Source organism: Triturus cristatus, chromosome 4_1 (assembly GCF_964204655.1).
Source record: "Triturus cristatus chromosome 4_1, aTriCri1.1, whole genome shotgun sequence".
NCBI lineage: Eukaryota > Metazoa > Chordata > Amphibia > Caudata > Salamandridae > Triturus > Triturus cristatus.
The window spans coordinates 676,463,818-676,485,106 of record NC_140585.1 but is presented as its reverse complement, the minus strand read 5'-3'; the positions used below and the strand labels follow the sequence as shown (position 1 = coordinate 676,485,106).

Below are 21,289 nucleotides of genomic sequence, written 5' to 3'. Positions count from 1 at the left end.
AAGAAGAGGACGTTTGTGACTGTGACTCCGGGCTCACTTGGCAGAAACACCCCCTGACCCTCCACCCCCCATCGCAAAATGTAATGCCCGTGAAAAGGGTAGGTGGACGCAGTGTTATATAGAACATAGTCCTGAGAGCACGATTGAAAATGAAAACTAGATATAGTATATGGTATAAACTATGCACCAAAATGTGTGATGTAAGATGAACCGGGGCGTGAAATATAATATGCAATATATTGTGCGCAATGACAGATTCATTGGAGAGCGCGAGATATGCGCCTTGGAGTGTAATATGCACAGGGCAGTGTTGTGTAGCCTAACTAGTCTCTAAAGTTGTAATATAAAATATGTGCTGGGAAGTGTAACGTTGCAAATGCACTGTGACAAAGATATGGATCTCAGATTGTAATATGTATGGCATAGCACTGTGCGTTATAACATAGGCATCGAGGAAGGCACGTTAGATTGGGCAATATAACCCGTGCGAAGGCAAGTGTGGCATGACATATTCACAGGGTGGTGTTACAGTGCACATGGGCTAGAGAGTGTCATAGCATACGCACTAGCTGGTGGAATACAACACAGAGGTGTGTGGCACTCAGCGGGCACTGGTGGGTGTAACACAGCATTGGGCTCAGCCAGGTGCACGCTGTGACTCTCAAGTGAGGTTCGTCTCCTTTCCAGAGAATAAAATAAAAAGTATTACACATCCGGCGGTGGATGTGTGTTTTATTAACCGTGAGGGGGGTTTCTTGCATAGTTTGGTCGAATTTTTGTTGAATCCCCTTTGAATGGCTTGGTGTGCTTGTGTATTAAATGTGCCCGTCAATAGCTACCCATGTTTGTATAAATAAACGACAAGGGTGTCTACTTGGTGAGTACCCACCGGCGGGGGCACCGGGATTAGGCACGGTAGGGCGTCAGACACGTTAGAGCTTCACTAGCGGTGTAAATACATTCCACGTGGATTCATTGTATGCATAGTCGCCTTTTAATGAATATCACGCAAATCGTCATGGTGATAGTACATACGGTTTGTCCAGCATGTCCTTGGCGTTTCTATCAATATATATTTTTTAAAAATAATAAAAAACAAAGGCCGGCCCCGGGGGATAGGGTCCCCGGGGCCATAAATGGCCTGAGGAGGGGGGCAACGCAGCCCCCCTCCTAAAGAATTTCTTTTTTAAATGCCATGACCCGGGTTTGGGATCCCCGGGGCCGATTAAGGCCTTGGGAGGGCCAAAATATTTTTTTTCAACAAAAGAAACATAGGGTGCAGGCCCTGGGGGATGGGGTCCACAGGGCCAATAAATTAGAAAAAGAAGGGGGGCCACACAGCCCTCCTTCTTAAAAAAATAAAATAAATAAAAGACCGGCATTGCGCCGGAGGCCATGCCCCCTCCTTGCAGCACTCTGCAAACGCGCCCCCTGGCCAGTTGTAAGTTGGGGAATTAATTCCCCTTCAATACTGAGGGTCCCTGAGGGCCAACTAGCCCAACAGGTATCTCCAGTATGCGCCAGGGAGCTGCGTTGCAGACAGGTGTTCTGAGGCCTCGCCCCTTTTTACACCTCTATGCAACGCAGCTCTGTGGCGCTTACTGGAGGTACCTAGTGGGCTAGTTTGACCCTAGGGACCCTTAGGATTCAAGGGAACTTAATCTCTCAACTTAGAACGGCCACAGGGCACATTTACACAGTGGTGAAGGGAGGGGACGGGGCCTGAGATGACGTGTGCAAACACGCCCTGTGGCGCATTTTAAGTTGGGGAAATAATTCCCTTTCAATCCTGAGGGACCCTGGGGGACAACTAGCCCACCAGGTGCTTCCAGTAAGCGCCACTGCTCTGCGTTGCAGAGAGGTGGTGCAGGCCGTGCCCCTTTTAACACCTCTCTGCAATGGCGCTTTCTGGACATACCTAGGGAGCTATTTTGCCCCTTGGGACTCTCAGAATTCAAGGGAACTTAATCTCCCAACTTAAAAAATGGCCACAGGGCGTGTTTACACAGTGGGGAAGGAAGGGGACGGGGTCTGAGGTGATGTGTGCAAACACACCATATTGCGCGTTTTAAGTTGGGGAAATAATTCCCCTTCAATCCTGAGGGCCCCTGGGGGCTAACTAGCCCACCAGGTGCTTCCAGTAAGCGCCACTGAGCTGCGTTGCAGAGAGGTGGTCCAGGCCGTGCCACTTTTTACACCTCTCTGCAACGCAGCTCTGTGGTGCTTACTGGAGGTACCTAGTAGGCTAGTTGGACCCTAGGGACCCTCAGGATTCAAATGAACTTAATCTCCCAACTAAAAACTGCCACAGGGCGTGTTTACACAGTGGTGAAGGGAGGGGACGGGGCCTGAGTTAACGTTTGCAAACAAGCCCTGTGGCGCATTTTAATTTGGGGAAATAATTCCCCTTCAATCCTGAGGGACCATGCGGGCCAACTAGCCCACCAGGTGCTTCCAGTAAGCGCCACTGCGCTGCGTTACAGAGAGGTGGTCAAGGCCGTGCCCCTTTTTACATCTCTCTGCAACGCAGCTCTGTGGCGCTTACTGGAGGTACCTAGTGGTCTAGTTGGACCATCAGGATTCAAGGGGACTTAATCTCCCAACTTAAAACGGCCACAGGGCGTGTTTACACAGTGGGGAAGGGAGGGGACGGGGCCTGAGGTGACGTGTGCAAACACGCCCTGTGGCGCGTTTTAAGAGGTAGTTTTAATCCCCTGCCCTATTATATACTAGGGGCTTACAGAGGAGGTCATGCTAATCACAGGGGGACCCCAACGCATAGTGTTCCCTAGTGTATGTAGGTGTTTTCACTGTATTCTGAGTGTCTTTTAACATAGCACTGGCTCTAGGACTGGTTAGTCAGACTCAGTTACCACCAGTATCCGTCTGAAAAAGTTGAGGGTACAGGATGATTTTGCAACAAGGCTTCTTTCTGCTCTTCTGTTTGTTCTTTCTGCACGTTATCCTTCTTCCTGCACTTTTCTCTGTCTTTAAGGGCTTCTGTTGCTTCTTTCTGCATTTCTTTTTTTTCTTTCTGTGCGTTTTTTCTTCTTTCTTCACATGTCCTATCTCTTTAGGCATAGTTAGAAATTAGCATTTAAAAAACCTTAGAAATTCACTGAAAAAACCATAGGTTTCAGGGGCGTTATAGTTAGCTGGACTTTTCACTCGTACAAAACCATTAAAATTCCCCCGTTATAGTTAGTTCAGCTAACTATAACTCGCGCGCCCGCAATGCACTGCTGATGACGTCACATATTACATCACTCATGACATGGTCAGTGACATCACTCATGACATCACTAATAACATCTCAAATGACATCACTGATGACTTCACTGATGATATCATCCTTGTGATAGAGTGGCAGACCTCCTCTCCCCCTAATATAACCTTTGATACACACATTTAAAAATAGAAACTAACATTTTCAAAACAATGGACATACCAATACCAGTTACAACAACCTATTCAGTAATTCTAAGATCCACATACACATCCACTCATTCACCAACAGTCCTATACAGTCACTCATACATGTACTCACTCATCATATGTACTCATACACCTATACATCCTGTTACACAATGCCACTCATCCATAGAGTTACTCACACACATAGTCACTCATGCTAATAAAGACTCAAATATCCATTTACTTGCATATACAGTTATACACACACCACCACACTTACTTCTACAGAAACTTACACATACTTAGTATTTTAAACAAGCACTTATAGAAACATATACTTATTCATACAGGAACTCTTTCAATCTCTCACTCTCACACATACTCACTTATATACACCAATAGTCACATATACTAGTTTAAAACATATGTAGTTACTCATAAATTCACTATTGAGACAGTCATTCACTCACTAACACACCCATGCACACACTCATCCACCCATACAGTCCTGCACACATGCTGTCTTCAACACATACAAACAGTGAGTCACTCATTCATGCACCTATGCACTACGTAATACCCCCCACCCAACCATACAGACACTCAGACACTCATACTGATATTCAAAAAAACAATTAATAACCTATATAGACACTCATGTAGCTACTCACCAACCCATGCAGCCACTTATACACAAAGTGAGAGACTGATACAGATATTTACATATTTAAACATTACTCACTAAGCCATGTATTCACTAAGATACACTTAATCAGTCAGTTATACAATCAATTTTTCAAAAACAAATCATCCATTTAGACACTTATATACCCATTTATTCTTCCATCGACCTTGAGATATACATATATAAAACATATGTAATTTTCAGAAAAACATACATTCACTGGAACTCTCCAAATAATGCAGCAGCCATGACGTGTTTCGTATCTCGCAGGGGACTTGATCGCATGACGATATATATATATATCTTAGAACAAAATTAATATAATTTAACATTGTTTCATAAGGGATTCAATTTTCAGTGCCTGCCTCCTTTATTTTTTAAGAGTGGGGGTATTGCTAAATAATTTGTTTGTTTAATTGAAACACAAATGTGGCTTTATTTTTTTTATAGTGTATTTGTTTTAAACTAATTCTATACAAATTATTTTGGAATTTTTAGTATATAAAAAATTAATATAAACTTTTTACTTTAGCTGGTATCTTTAAAAAATGTTAATTGAATTAATGTTATATAAATTATTTAAATAACAGAAATAACTGGGCAACTGTGTCTTGTTTACACTTGTATTAATAGTTGGACTTTTCAGGTCCGATTCACAAAGACAGGCAAGAGTACATTAAAGAGTACTTCTGTACTATTTCCTACACCCACAAGTGTCTTTCTGAATCAGTCCCATTGTGTTGGCACACAGGACATTGTACATTCTATGGTCTAATTGTGTTTGGCATACATTTCACATACTTGGCATCCAGTCAAATTGTTGGGGCGGACCAAGGTTGGCATTACAAGTAACACTTGTGACTATGGAGTGGGAAAATTGGTCTGCATGTGATTGGCAGAGCCCTGGCTGCTGGTAGATTATATGGAAGGGGGCATCAGGAATGGTAATTTTTATGAGCCCACAATTTAGAACCTTCAAACAAGTAAAAGTGTGTTAGGAGGCTATCCTGGTTTCAAAGAATAAGGTTGAGAATGTACTGCATTCCATTTGTGTGATATTGAATACCAGCAAATGTTAGCAACGGTCATAGTACTAATTTGATAATAATCTGCCTCTCTTAAATTTCCTACTAGGACTAAAATAATGACTCTGATAAATATATCCCAATTTCTTGTGTTGTGTCTGTTATGGTCTCCGGGGGGAGGCGTGTTACAGCTGAGTGACTGACATATTTCTATGTGTTTCAAAGTTAAAGTTGGTGAAGAACATGCCTGTTTCATGCATGACCTCCCTGCCATAACATGAAACACACACCGGTATGGCCTGTAGCCCAGGGAAATGTTGCTGGGCAGGAAATGGCACCTTCTCAAGGTTGGACTGGAACTAAAAATAGATACCAAAATAAAATTGGCCCCCTCATAAAAGCAGATAGCTAAAAAGTAGTAATATTTGGAAATCAGCTGTAAAAACCCACCCACCTGGTCATAAAACTGGCCCATTAATGCTAAAAGGCAGGCCCATGCACTGATCTGTCAGACCAGCCCATCAGGCACTGCCTGATTGCCCGATAGCCAGTTTGACCCTGAACCATCCCAAAAATTGCAAATGCAAAGCATTGGTGACCCGGCATGAGGGTGGCCGTAGGCTGCATCAACATTAGGTATCATGCAGCGTCCTCCCTGTGCATTTTGATTTGGGAGGAGAGCCTCCCCCTGGTATGCTGGAGTGCAGCGCGTCTGATGAGGATGCGGCAAAACCACATGGGCAAAGGGTCAGCAGGAGCAGTAAGAGTCGGAGCTAAGTAGAAAGCAGCACTATTCTGGTGGCATCGACAGTTTCTTGCAGTCGCTACCCTCTAGAGGTTTATTATCCGGCCATGAGTCGAAGAAGGAGCGTAGGCAATGGACCTTAACTGGATGGGCCAACCTTGAAGACCTGTCTGGCAGGATAGGAGAAGTGGATGGAAAGATTACACTGCTACTTATTTTTCCCGCCCACTGCGTGCCCCTCAATAACTCTTCAGGTATTGTGAGCTGTTGCTAGATGTGTGGCCATACTGTCTAATGTGATATTTCATACCGTAAATGTTAGTAGCAATCATCCTTACTTAACTCTCTTCCGTTGTATGGTGGAAGTAAAACCTGCCTGCGACCGATTGATGCCTTCGCTTCCTTGTGTTGTTTAGAACGGGGTGGGAGTGACTGTACCGCTAAGTGGAGCACATATCGGGAGAAGGAGGTTGCCCTTAGCCAACCTGTTCCAATACAAACTCTGCGACAGTAGACGAAAAATGATCAACTTGCCACGCAAAAGATCAACCACGATGTTTGTGAACACTGAAGCAAAAAGTTGCCGTCAGCAAGCTCGGTGTGTTTTCTGATTCAGTTTCGAGCAGCTCGCCTTTGCTTTCGTCTTGCTGGGCACTGGAAGGACTCCAAAGGTTTTATTTGCCTATTATTTGCGCATTGGTCTACAGCAGGGTTTCCAAAAACATAGAGTGTGACCTTTCACGAATCAGCTCCCTGCGGGGTGATGTATGGCAGGTGTTTAAATCTGCCAACGCTGCCGCTGAACTAGATTTGAACTTTTATTTGGTTATCAGTCGGAGGGGCGCAAATCTCCGCGGTCTCCCCGCGGTCTCCCTGGTTATCCTTGAGGGGTTAGAGCTATGTCGGACGCAGACACACCCACGGTTTACGCAGACACTTAATGACCTCGTGTTTTTTTGTGGTTCTTTTTCAGAGAATGGGACAGGGAGCTGGCAACATCAAAGAAAAAGCCCAAACTTATTAATGCGCTACGTCGATGCTTTTTCTGGAAATTCTTTTTTTACGGAATCCTTTTATACCTAGGGGTAAGAAACACTTGTTTTTATTTATTATGATCACATAACAAAATAATGGTTTAAATGATAAAACGAATTGCAGAATATCATAAAATACGTAATGCCACAAATGTAACCGTATAAGTACCAGAGAAGAGGAGAGGCGCATGTTTAGAAGCAGATTGCTCCGGGAAGCAATACAGAATGGCATATAAAGCGACCATGCAGTAAACCTGGAGCGGCCCTGCAAGGGGTTCCACGCTTAGTCATGCTTCTCCAGATGTAATGGGCATAGAGGTTACACTATGACCTTCCACTGAAAACATGCGGTTGTGTTATGATAATCACAGAAAAGTCGCTTTAAAAACCTGTGAAATTCAATGATCAAACTTGTTTTTGCTTCACACTTCGGTAACTTGACCAAATCTGCAATTTCTCACCCTTAAAATGCGTTATAAGGCACCATGGGGCACATGCATCAAAACTGTAAATTGCAAATACCTAATTGCCAATTCCTGAGAATCGCAATTAGGTAGTCGCAATTTACAATGCATGAAACTCAAAGGGCCAGATGCATCATTCATTTTGCTCCTCGAAAACGGGCAGATTCGCAGAATTGTTCCGTTTGCGATCGCAAAAAATGCATTTGTGATGCAGCAAACCCAATTTTGCGATTTGGTAACCTGTTTTTGGAAGGGATGCCCTAAACATGCCACTTCCAAATACCAAATCACAAACCCATTTTGCGATTCAGTAACAGGTTACCGAATCGCAAATCTGGGTTTGCTGCTTCTGGAAATTATTTTTTGCGTTCACAAACGGGCCAATTCTGCGACTCGGTCCGTTTGCGAAGGCAAAAATGCTTGATGTCTGTGCCCCCATGTCTCTAAATTCTACTGAATAGATGAATAAATGAAGAGGCTCTTTTACGTTGGTGCTGCAAATGAATTACATTTGTGATCCTCAGTGAAATGTGAAATTTTGGAAATATTTCTTGGTTATATATGAAATGCGCACTTCATCATCATAATGACAGCCCGCAAACCACTCTGCAGAGTGGTTTGGTTTGGTTTGTGTTAGAGTCCTGACATTGCTAGGACTACTAGGATTATGCAGCATAGGGGCCTAAATTATGCAGCAAGGTTATCGAAATTATGCCACAAAAATGCAAATTATGCAACACATTCTTTACAAGTATTATTTATATTCATGTGCGTTACAATCACATTTTTTTGTAAAATCTGCAAATGTTGTCAATTGATGTGATGCAGCCACAGAATCATGTAAAGGCACTGGTCCTCACATTTGCCTACAGGCCCATAGGAATGAATGGGAATTGCATGCAAAGTTTGCGACTACCCATTAGGTACTCGCAAATTGTGCATGCAATTTCAAGGGTGCCAAAAGGACACCCTGTTGCACCCCTGAAATTGTAATGGTAACCCATGTTGTGCACACACATGCTCTAAGGGCATGTGTGTGTGTGTGTGTGTGTAACCAGGAACTTTGTAAAATGCACTTTAGTTCATTTTTCTAAGTTTTTGCAAATTGCTGTCAAGTTTCATTTGATGGTAATTTGCGTCCACTAATAGCGAAATCGCTGTTTTAGATGTCATCATGCATTGCATTTGAGCCATCGCAATTTGTGATTCCTTAAATGCAATCGCAATTTAAGTAATCGCAAATTTGCGATTACTTAAATTGCGATTTTTGCATTTGGGATGATGTATCCCAAATGCAAAAATACCAGTCGCAAAGGGGCAGATTCTGAGAATCTGCCCATTTGTGAGCAGTTTTTAGTTTGATGCATGTGGGGGTTAGTGCTTAACAATATAAAACGTGATAAAGTGCAAATAGTGCCACTGATTGTCCTAAACTCCTTAAATTTTGTTTTGAGACAGTTATTTAGGCAAGTTTATCCATTTCATTTAGTTTACATTGGATCGCAATCCGTACTATGAATTATTTACTCTCAGTGAGTTTATTAGATTATTCAAATGAGATTCCATTAAACTCCATTTAATCATTTTCAACAGTTCAATCCTTGATATTGTACACGTTTATATTTCATTATTCTTTATTATTTTTCTTTTTTCTTTTTTCATTTTCATTTCTCATTTGTTCATGGATTTCATTGTGGCTCTCTAGTGAACCCACATTTCCCTCTCCTGATCACACTGAGTTAATTCCACATTTACTCATAAAGCCCTGAAGATATACCGGAAGCTATTAATCCACATTTGCTCATGAAGCCTTAAAGATGTACAAAAAGCTCTTCATCTTGGTTAAGACCCCTTTAGTTTAATGTTCTGAATGACACAGTTTGTTTTGGTTCTTTTTGTTGAAGCAGTCTTTCCCGGTTACCACCTCTTTCTGATGAGGGTATCTGTTGTATGGCATAACATCTTAGATCTTCCCATTTACTATAATGAAATTTCTTCATGTGCTTTGCAATAGCATTGGCGTGATCATTATTTTTTGTTACTCTGATATGTTTGAGGATTCTCTTTTTAATTTCGTATGTTGTGCATCCAATGTATTTTAATTTACAAGGGTACTCTACAATGTAAATCACAAATTTACTTTTGCAGGTTATGTATTTGATTTTTCATTTCGTGCCATTGTACAATTGAACCTCTTTTTTTCTGTACTGCGATTTGACGTGCTTTGCATTGTTTACATGGCCTAATCTTCTAATTGTGTCCATGTTAATGATTGCTTTGCTTTAAAATGGCTATGTGTTAGTTTTTCCCCTATGTTTCTAGCTCTCCTGTAGGTTATATTAAGATGGTCTCCAATTATTGCTGATAGTGTTGGATCTAGTTGTAATATTCCCCAGTGTTTTTGATTGTCTTGGTTAAACTACTTGCCTCCACACTATATGTTGTTATTAATCTTATTGTTTGAGGATTTTCTGTTTTCTTTATTCTGCTAGAATCCTGTAAAAACGCACAGTGAGGAAGTAGTCAATGTAATTGGATACTGATTTCAATAGTGAACGCTTAGCTGAAACTATCGGCCTTCCCGGGGGGTTTCCTTGTTCTTATGTATTTTTGGTAAGAAGTATATTGTGGCCACTGATTTGTTGACATTAATTTTTGCCCTTCATCATCAATAAGGCCTTTCTCCAACAAGATTTGCAGGACGTTTTTTAACTTATTTTCAATATCTTTAGGAGGGTTGTTGCTAATGCATGCATAGCATGTTGTATCTCTCAATTGCCTATTAGCTTCTTGAACATAATCACTTTTGTTTTGGATTATGATGTTGCCACCCTTGTCTGCTAATTTAATTTCTATTGAATCATCCTGTTGATGTTGTTTTAAAGCTTGTCGCTCTTTTCGCGAAAGATTATCCCCTTGATTTGTGCCTTTTATTTGATATAAAATATGGATGATTGCTTCATGAAATAAGTCCATTTTATTTCCAGACGGTAAGTTAGGATAATAATAAGATTTTGGTTTCTTTCCACTTATTAATGTGCCTAAGGGAGGCAAATAGTCTTCGAGATTTTCTACTTCAGATTCTATTACCTCCTCCCCCATTGTCAAGAGTGTTTCAAGGGTGGATTTATCTTACGCTAATAAGGCACTTTTAAGTTCAGTTCTTGTTTCTTGTCTTTCATTTATTGTTTTTTCTGCAAATATTTAAGCGAGTTTGATTTTCTGGACGTATTTATATAAATCTATATGAGTCTGGGCAATGTCCAGATGTGACATTGGGTAGAAGTTGAAACCTTTTTAAAGTACATTTCTTTCACTGTCAGTCAATGTTCTATTTGATAGATTTATTATGTTTAGTTCTTGGGTTAACCCAGTACTTATTTTCTTGTCTGCTTTGATCGGCCCCTGGTCAGCATGCCAGAGTTTGCTCCTTCCTTGTTCCCTCTGGCCTCTCTTTGTTTTTCTATTGCACCTCTTCCTCATCCCCTTCCAATTCCTCTTCCACGTCCTGGTGGTTTTGACTTGTCACAATTTTGTTGTTGTAAGGCCATTCGCATTTCGGCTAAAAAAGTTTTTTTCTTTGCCCGAATTCGATCTTTTGTTTGGGTAGCTACAAATCCTCATCTAGCTGCTTCTAAATTATTGGCTCGTCGATCTTATGGTGGTTTGGGATTACCATCCTTAGAACAATATTCTTTAGCTTTACATCTTTCACAGCTAGTTTACTTACTTCCAGGTACAACAGATCCTCCACAGTGGGTCACAAAAGAACATTGTATACTTAATCGAAGTGATGGTCTAGATTTCTTTTATCGACTCCGCCTTCCACGTTCCTCTCCCCCGCATCCAATAATGCAAGCTACTTATCAAACATGGCAACGTGCACATCGTATCCTCCGACTTAGCCACCAATTACACCTTAAAGCCCCACTCTGGGGTAATGAAAGTAGTTGTATAAGTGGTTGTGCACTTCAATGGTCTAGTTGGAAATCAAGAGGAATACACACGATTGATCAACTTATCCTAAATGGACAACTAAAATGCTTTGATTCACTTAGTGAAGAGTTTGATCACCCGCCGCATCAGCTCACACGTTACTTACAACTGCAGTGCTGTCTCAAACGATGTCTTGGTTCTTCTCCCTGGTCGCTAAATTCTTCACCCACCTTAGACTACCTTCTTACTTGGGGTCCACATAAAGAGGTATTATCAGGCCTGTATGGTGTCTTGATTCACCACCTATATTCACAACCACTTCTTAAAGCACTTCAAGAGAAATGGCAAGACCGTCTACACATCATTATTGAAGACGGTGACTAGTCAGACATGATAGAAGCCCTAGATAAGGGTACCCGAGAGGCTCGTTTGAAGTTCTGCCTTTTTAAGACCCTACACGATTGGCACTGGACACCTCTAAAATTACAAAGAGCAGGACTTCTACCTCACTCTAAATGTTGGAGGTGTACTGGAGTTAATTGTGATCTTCCCCATATACTTTGTGACTGCCCTTCCATGCAGAATTTTTGGGCTTATGTCGGGAACACACTAAAGGATTTGATCCCTTCTCTCCACACTCCTCTTACCCCTGCTATCATTTTATTACATGATTTTAGAAGTCTTATTAGTATTACACACCCGCAACACCGTCTTTTACATACTGCACTCTCCACAGCTAAAAACTGTATCCTGCGACATTGGAAATCATCTAGTCGCCCTACACAGGAAGAATGGATGGTAGCAATGATTCAAACTGCTTCTCATGAACGTATTATTTATAGATTACAGGATCAAGAGGAAATATTTCAGCAAATTTGGGCTCCGTTTCTTCACAATCCTTGAATTCCTTTCTTTCCACTCTTATCATACGATATAACCTTATATTCTAATACTTCTTTAATGTATGTAAATTCATTTACATATATTTATACTTAATTATTTACCTAATTTTTGTGTATTCATTTAGGTTTTCTCTATTACCTTTTCCTTTTTGTACTCTACAAAACTTATATTACTTATTTTCATATATATATATATATATATACTAAAATTATTTTCTTCATTTGCTCTATAATTTTATATAATTTATCTATTACATATCGTTTATTATTGTATATGATGTATTGTTACTTTGTATGAACACAAGTTATTTTAGAATATTGTATACATATTCTTGTTTCTATGTATTGTTAATTTGTTTTTCTCAATAAATAAATATGAAACAAAAAAAAAAGTTGTTTTCTTGTTGCTGCTTGATGATACCGAGCTTGCTCCTTCATTTTCACTTGCATCTGTGCTGGGTAAGGACTCATAGCTGGAAAAGTCCCTATTAGATGTTTCTAATTGTTCCTTACTTCTATGCACATCAAATTTTCTTCCAAATGTGAAGATTCTGCCCTCTTCATAATCTGTTTTATCTCTCTGGAATTTGAACTGTTTTCTTTGGTTCACCCTTTCTTCATAGTTTTCCAGATTTCTAGTAATCTCCTGTTTCAGTTTTTTCTGATCCTCAGAGAGTTCCATTTTCTCAAGTCCCTCCTTAAGCTCCTGCAACTGTTTTTGGATCTCACTCAGTGCTTTTTCAGTATGCTTAATAAGAATCACAATCAGCCCCATTGATGATCCCAGGATGTGTTAACCCCATTCTTGCAGTAGTTCCCCACTTGTGTCTTGGTGACTGGGCATTAATGTGATGCGCAGGCCCGCAGTACTCTTTTGACTTCCACATATTTCTTGAGCGTTATAAGTTCCCACCACTTATTAATTGCCTTTTTTGATAGTCCCTCCCAATAGCTTAAGGTTTCCTTATTGTCACCTGGTGTTTTATGTGTCCTTTTACTCTTAGGCTAGAGCTTGTTTGGTTCACTTCAAACATTTGCGATAATTCTGCGTTACGTTTTGCCTCCAATCTCTCCATGGCAATGTAATTTGATTTGCCTCATGTTGTTTTTTTATTGTTATTGTTGGTGCATAAATCCCGAGTTCCAATATAGACGCTTTTTTCCTGCTTTGATACCACGTATCACTTGTTTTTATAGTGTCTTTTTTATGTTGTTTTTTTTTTATTTGGCCAATTACTTCGATTTTACAAGCGTTTTCAGATTATATGCCTGTTCCAAGAAAAGAAGGTCTTTTCAAAGCGAGTATTGGAAGAACTTTTTGTCCTTTTAATATATCATCTGGCTAAAGTTCTATTAAATGGAGCCCAAATAACTGTTAGCGCTGACCTTTAAGAGGAGTTCATGGCAGTTTTGACTGCACCACTGGGTGTACCTACTTGGCGGTTACTTGCGTAGTCTGCTACCCTCCGGTGACAGTCCTTCATGATGGCCTCTGTTTAGTTTCCCTCTGCGGCTTCACTTTCTCAATTGCAGTTCCATCTGCTTCTGTTGAGGTTCAGCTGCTGCGGTGGCTGCCTGCGTCCGTATGCGTAGATTCTCCGAACTCAGCCCAGAGTTGGACGCCGGCGCTGCTTGTTGGGGGCGGTGAGGGCCACGCCAGTCACAATTCCATCCCAGAAACCGCAAAAGCAATAATTGAAACCGCCCTCTGGATTTAATTTATGAAAATGTATTAGTGCAAAGAGGCCATTGCCGTGCCCAACATGTTTCAGTCCGGTTACTCGGACCTTGATCACGGGATAGTTATTTCAACATTCACAGGCTTCATTTATTTCTACTTAAACAGTTATTTCCTGTTAGCAATGCATGATAGTATGTGTAGTTTGGCATATTAAAGTGCTTAGTGCTTAACAATATAAAACGTGATAAAGTGCAAACAGTGCCACTGATTGTCCTAAACTCCTTCAAACGCTTATGCACATTTTAAACAAATTATAACAATTTTTAACATTTATTTGAACAAGTTTATCCATTTCATTTAGTTTTCATTGGATCGCACTAAGGAGTTTCGTTTTTTGTACAGGGATATATATATATATATATATATATATATATATATATATATATATATATATATATATATATCTAATGGGCCTTGTGTCATCCCCTTGTTCATGACTGGATGGGTTTATTGTTTCCCTTAGATGTCTCCTCTTGAAACAATGGATTTGTTCTCTTTTCTTCTTGGCTGACTTGCAACTTTTCTCTGCTGATGCTTCTTCCATTCAGGGAACTACATTTTTCTTTTTCTTTAAGCTCTCAATGGGAGTGCATGTAGTTTGTTACTTTCTCCACCATGTGCTGCTTCCCCCTTCTATTTGCCCCTATTGCCCATCCTGCTCATTTTTTAAATTTTACTCCTCTCCTTGACCCTGTTACTCGCTTGCTCACTTGCCCCTTCCACCCCACTTGTCACCCCTTTTCTCTGCTTCTCTCTTACATCATTTTTATTTTTAACTTTTATGCACCTGCCAAGTTATCAGTGGCAATTCATCTCAAAATTGGGTGTTTACCCTTTTCAAATGCTTATATATGAGGGCACCAAAAATGGGTTTGTATCATTTGAACAGACCCATTTAAAGATGGCTGCCATGGATACACACACATCCACTGTGGCCATACTTGAATAGATTTATTAAAATATTACAAATGCATTCAGAGATAACCTCTATTGATGGTGCAAATCCACGAAAAGCATCATTGAATGGGTTTGTTCAGATATTACTAACACAATCAAAGATGTTTGCTGTTGATGGTGGCTGTCTTTAAATGCATCTGTAACGTTTTTGGAAACTCATTCAAATATGGCTGCCTTGGATGCTTGTGCTTCCACTGTAGCTCCTTTACACAAAGAACCAGTAGCTAAGCTGGCAGGTTTCACTGCAGAGATGTATTGGTTTAACCAATGCTTGTTAGTAAGTGCATCTATGTCAACTAAACATAGACTTGCCATTAGGTTTCATCTACAGACAGTCTTTGCTGCCTGCTGTCAACGACCTATTGTGTAGAATATAATATAGAGTCGGCTTTGGGACAGCATCTTGGTCATAATTGGATGGCCATCATCTCTGGCCCTCATTTGTTGGCTTTTCTCTTTATTCTTGTTTGTAGTGCACCTAGAGCAATGTTGCTTTACACTGCTCCTGATTGGATGATATGTATCCTTCCATTGCTTTATTTTTCTTTCAAAACTCCATGGGAGTTTATATCTTTCCTTGCACTGTCCCCTATTCGTTCCTTCTCGCTCACATTCATTGGTCTCCATCCTGCCCCCCATGTTTTTCATGGCTGGCAAAAATAATACATTTTTTTCATGAAATAGCAAAATGTGATTTGCTTGTATCTCAAGCCACTTTTCTTCACCCGAGCGAGTAAAGAAGTCTTATGAGCAGGGACGTTTTAAGGCAAGGGCAAAGTGGGCAATTACACAGGGCCCCCTGAGAAATTGAATTTTTTTAATATTTAAGAAATAATTTAGTATTGTTTGGCATGCGGACTTGAATTAGCAGGTAACGATTAAGAAAAAAACAAATTTTATCCGTATAGGGGCCCCCCAAATATGTTTTGCCCAGGGCCCCGAAAATTCTTAAGATGGCACTGCTTATGAAATAACAGCAGGAGCTCGAGACTGGTTTGAATAGAAAATATCTCCTGCGATAAATTTTCTTGCTAAATTTGCAAAACTAGTTGCACTCTCACGGAAAAATGTACACAAAATCGTGTAGTGTAATGTGTATTTTCCAGGAATGCCATGAATTATGTGTAATGCAAAATGAAGGAATTTCACCTCTCTAATTGAAATTTCATCCGTCTACTTTTAACTTTACATTTCTTTTTCCCACGAGTCCCTGCCTCCATGCTCTCTATATTCACTGATAGATATCATGTTAAACAAGCATTGGAAATACAATAGGTCTCACATTTGTTAGAGCTACTTGCATTGTAAATGGCAATATTTTTACCTATGTGGTATCGAGTGTATGTATGTGGTGTGGAGTGGGATTATGTGGGTTGGATTGGAATAGTTAGTTGTGGAATTGTGTGGCATGGAATTGTGTGGTGTGGAGTGGATTTGTGTACTGGAATTATGTGGATAGTAATTATGTGGTATTGAGTGTACTGGAATAATGTGCAGTAGGATTGTGTGTTATGTAGTGTAATTATGTGGAATGGTATTTTTTGTTGTGGAGTGGTATCTACGCAGCAACCATAGTAGTACTGTTTATTAAACTGTATATTAACACCAATGGCCACATATGGATGAATGACAAAAGCCGACCAAACCGTTTTTAAACACTGTTCCGTGTTCTTAAATTCAACATAAAGGCTTATTGCAATGTGCTCTTTGGGGAAAAATGCTGCCTGGGGAGCAGCTAGCTTAACAGAAACAAATTGTCGAGAGAAATTTAGCGGTTTCAGTGAGAGGAAACCCTCCTAAATGCAAACAATCCACCTCATGTTTGTGGCAGAAGGAGCTAGTGTTTACTTTTTTATACAGGTCAATCTTTTGTGTATTTTTTGTTTGAAGGAGAGATATACTGCATCACTTAGCCTAATACAGGCACCCATCAGGCATCTTCCCATCCCAATATTATCTATTCACGTTTGTAAATGCTCGTCGTTTGTTTCAGCGCTCAGGAGAGAAACTGACATCATTTGGGGGTGAGGGATAAACTAAAAAATACACAATTCGCTTAAAAAGGCACAACAGACAGGAATTGCCGGTGGACTACTGTTATGATATGTCGAATGGTAGGAGCTGGTAATGCTATTTGAAAGAGACCAGTAGAATAAACGTCGTATATGCACATTTCATTGCAACAGGAAATAGTTTACAGATTTGATGTGTTGAACGTCTAATGCGATAGGGATGAAGAGCATTTACAAGGACTATATTCAGATGCATGCCATGTAAATTACTGAGTGGGTGGCTTTTGCACTACAGCCAGGCAATTGCTGCATATGAAACATTCTTCATCGACTCCATTTTTAAAAATGGACCTCTTCTTTTTATTATTGCGAGATGGGGGCTGATCTGGACTGTAAAACAATTCCACTCAGGTGACTGCTAGTGCATGTTCAAAAGGATGAAATGTCACGTTTCGATCACCTTATAGAGTAACATTTCGGTTAAACTGCATTTGGAAACTAAGCAGGAGAGATGATCGACATGTTCACCTTTCCATATACTACAGTTTTAACAAGAGGATTATAAGAATGCCAACATTTTAAATGCCACAGAAATAAAGGATTTAAATAGGCATTACATAGCGAGAAACAGGAAACGTGTATTTTAAAGAGAAGCTTGTTTTGTGCAGACCTTCATTTCTCAAATGTAACGGATCCTTTTTCTCCGATGTGTTAAGGAGAGAAAATACAGCAGGTTGTTGAATCCCCTCCCCTTCTAGCTTGTAAAACAGTCCAAATAAAGGCTTTATTCCACTGCGCCAGGCTTTTACACAATACTGGGCCCATCCAGCACCCCTATTTTAAACATATAACATGATTGCAGTGCGATGTTTGCAGCCTGCTGGTGTGTGCTGCCTTGCATTCCTTTTAGTTACTTTTCGTTGTGGTCGCTTGCACTGCAACGAAAACAAAAGAAAATGGCAACAAAGGGACACTGGAGGAATGGGCCAGGTTGAAAAAAAAGTAAACAAAAAACCTCAGCACATAAGCGGCCGGAGTGGAAGGATCTCTGTGCCCAGGTCACTGGGGCCCGTGTTTGGATGCACCATGCACACAACGCGAAGAAGAATGAAAATGCACCTTCGGTTGTATTGGCAGCCTAGCTGGCTACTCAGAAGTGGTGCTGTGCATGGTGCCCCCTCGCCTTGCACTGCAACTAAAACATGTTGGGAGCCGGGCTGGCTGCTCAGAAGCGCTGCTGTGCACAATTTCCCCTCTCTTTGCACTGCTACTAAAACAAAAAGAAAAGCGCAACAAAGAGACACCGGGGAAAAGGGATGGGTTTAAAAAAATACAAAAAACCTCAACACTCCCCCATGCAAAAGCCGCTCGGTACTTAAGCGCCTGGATCACTGAGTGGGAGACAGAGGCCTCTGCACTAGGCTTACTGGGGCCAGTGATTGGGTACACACACACACAAAGGAGGGAAGAATGAAAATGCACCTTCTGCCATGTTCCAGCTGGACTGGCTGCCCGGAAGCTGTGTTGTGTACAACCTGCTGCTGGCCAAGTGTGGAAAGAGCGACAGGCGGAAAGCAACAATTAGAAAAAAAACTTCTCCCAAACAAAGGATAAAGGCTGAAAGCATAAGGAAACTGTACTGGTCGGTGATCCTCAGGCTTTAACGAAAGTGAGCTATCAGCTGTGCAAACGAGTTAGGAGGTAGCAAAGAAGAGCGACACAGAAGTGAACCTATAATAAGCAGCAGGCAGGACCAAGTCATTTTATGGAATACAACAGGTCTTGCAGACAACGCATGCACTTCCTAGGCTCGACCTAAAGAGTGAGTTCCAAAAAGACAGGTACAGGTCCTAGGTGTCCATTCTAATATCAAGTCCCTCACCAGGTGGCTCTTGGTTCTTGGCACTCTGTCTACCTCTGATACCATAATTTTTAATTGCAATGAGGAGTCACTATCTTTCATTCCCCAAATCAACAGGGGGATCTCTGCATGTTTACTTTTACTTTGAACCCGCAAGAAATTCTTGCCACTTCTCCATGTTGAAGGCCGAATAATAGTAGTGTAGACAGTCATCTTTTTGTTCCGGGACTATGGCACTGCATTGCACTTGCCCACGGACAATGGCAATGCACTGGACTTGATACAATGCTTCTGTTCATTAGATCATGTTTGGGGAGCAGGGTCACAAATTAGCTAATGAAGGACCATTTTGTTAATGGAAAATCAATCACGGTGAATGCCATGCCGTTTACAAAAGAAAAACAACTCTTTTGACCTTGGATAATCAAAGTAGGAAAATCAGTGGACCACATTGGAATACACCCCAACATTTTATGACAAATCTGTTTATAAAATTTCAAATACATGTACCAATAGCTACGTCCTGGAGGCTAACGCAAAACCACAATAGTACTTACTACAAGGAAGACAGGGAATAGGATGGGAAGAACCATGTATGCACTCACCCTCAAACCCATCCCTCCAATCCAGATATCTTGGAGCAGTACAATGTCACTGATTGTTTCATACAACTATCAGTTGCATTGTTGGTAAAATGCCATTGCCTATTGAGGTTACTTCTACCACCCTGGGTTTTAAGGACTCTACGGTAACATGGGCCTATGAACTCCCTGAACTCTGGAAGGATAAAGAAGGATAAAGAATGGGGACATATTGTGGTACATTTCTGTGTTTCATAAAGTATTGTAGGAGATTTCCATTCTTAAGGTGTCCCAGAGGTAGTGAATCCATACGAGGACACTTAGAGTTCTCGCTGTCCCACATCTCTGTCTCACAGCCATGAGACCAAGGCCCTCTGTCTGCCTCTCCTAGATTGGAGCAGGAATGTGAGGTTATGTGGGAGCACTAGAAGTGCATACTCAGCGAATCTGGAGTTAAAATCTGTTCTTTTGAATCCAGTACCTGCTGCCTGTATCCATGAAGCCACAGGCACCCTCAAAGCAAAGAAATCGATACAGGTGAAAAATGAAAGAGCAAGACTCGAAGAACGATAGAAAAGAGGATGAAACAATAGTAAGATACACAGCAAGAAAAGAAGCAAGTTAGGAAACGTGAACAGAAGAGGAGACAAATGGGGAAACGAAATGCAGTGAAAGAAAACTGCAGAAACACATATCGTGGAAAATGAGACCTACTTTAGCGATCTGTGCCTCCAGCAGATTACTGATCCCGGTGACAGAGATTTTTGTCCTGGTGCAGATTCTTCTGCAACATATTGGTCCAAGGTTCCAATCAAAGTGGGTTACCATACCTGCTGCAGTGGTCTGTGTTTAACCCGCAGGTTCCAGCCCGAAAGAAATGGCTCCTTTCCATTGACTGCTTTTGGTCAGCTGAGTCCTGCGTTTAAAAGAGGGAACTCAAAAATCAAACACATTGAATTATTTATTACTAAAATGCAGCAATGTAATACCTCAGACTACCCTAAACTATCTGACATCCCACCCAGCCTCCACACTCAGGATCCTCCTTCGATCTCGCCTACAGGGTCCTTTTCCTGAAATCCTCCACCGGTCAGACCACATATCTAATATGATAGTGAGTGTCCGGAATGTTTAACGGCGTTCCTAAGGATAATAGAATGTACAGAATAAAGAACTCTAGAATACGAATACATCCTTTTCTGTGCTCCATTAGAAAGCTCACAAACAAAAGTCATGCCACCTTCCTTTTAAATGTCACTGTGATTGTGTGTGTGCACAGTGACAAGGGCATGATTTGGCTTTCATGACAAATATGCATTAATCATGGTATGATGTGACAGATTTTATGTTCTGATGTCAAATGGCCTTTAGTTTGTTATGGGGGCAAATACAATGGTTGTTAAATGAAACACGCGCATTACTTTAATTGTAATGCCCTGAATGCAGGCACTGTTGCAGGAAATGACAGTGACTTACATGACTTAGGAGCAAGCAGGTGACACAACTAGACCTCTTTTGTCTGTGTCTTTCTTCCAAATTGTGTGTAATGCTTACAAATAAACAGTACCTCACAGGCATGTTTTGGCTGCTCGATTCCACGCCTCTATTGAATACCGCAAATGACCTCAGGATTCTGTACAACACAACTCAAGCTGTTCACACACACGACCGATGCACACCCTGCGGATCCATTATCAGAAGCGGCTTTTCTATCAGGGGATAAAGGTTTACAGATGGAGAGAGATGGAGCTGGAGGTAAAAAGAACGAACATGACAGCGACAATGACAGAGCTATAGACCTAAAGAGAGAGGGAGGGAAAGGAAGAGAGAGACTATGGAATGCACTGTATCTGGGACTCATAATCAATGATTTGTCCCAGCTACAGCTCATCCAGAATTCAGCAGCCAAACTGCCACTAAATTCTGCCCTTT

At 41.0% G+C, this 21,289-nt stretch overlaps 1 protein-coding gene across 2 annotated transcripts in view; it reads left to right on the top strand.

Annotated features, from left to right (window-relative positions):
* Positions 1-21,289, top strand: part of CFTR (CF transmembrane conductance regulator) — an 880,902-nt gene that overhangs the window by 243,251 nt on the left and 616,362 nt on the right. Inside the window, exon 3 of one of the 2 annotated variants that reach the window (XM_085653127.1) lies at positions 6,843-6,954. The exons of the other annotated variant lie outside the window; for it this stretch is intronic. Coding sequence (XP_085509253.1) covers positions 6,843-6,954 — 112 coding nt within the window. The remainder of the gene's footprint in view (positions 1-6,842; positions 6,955-21,289) is intronic. 2 annotated transcript variants of the gene reach the window in all.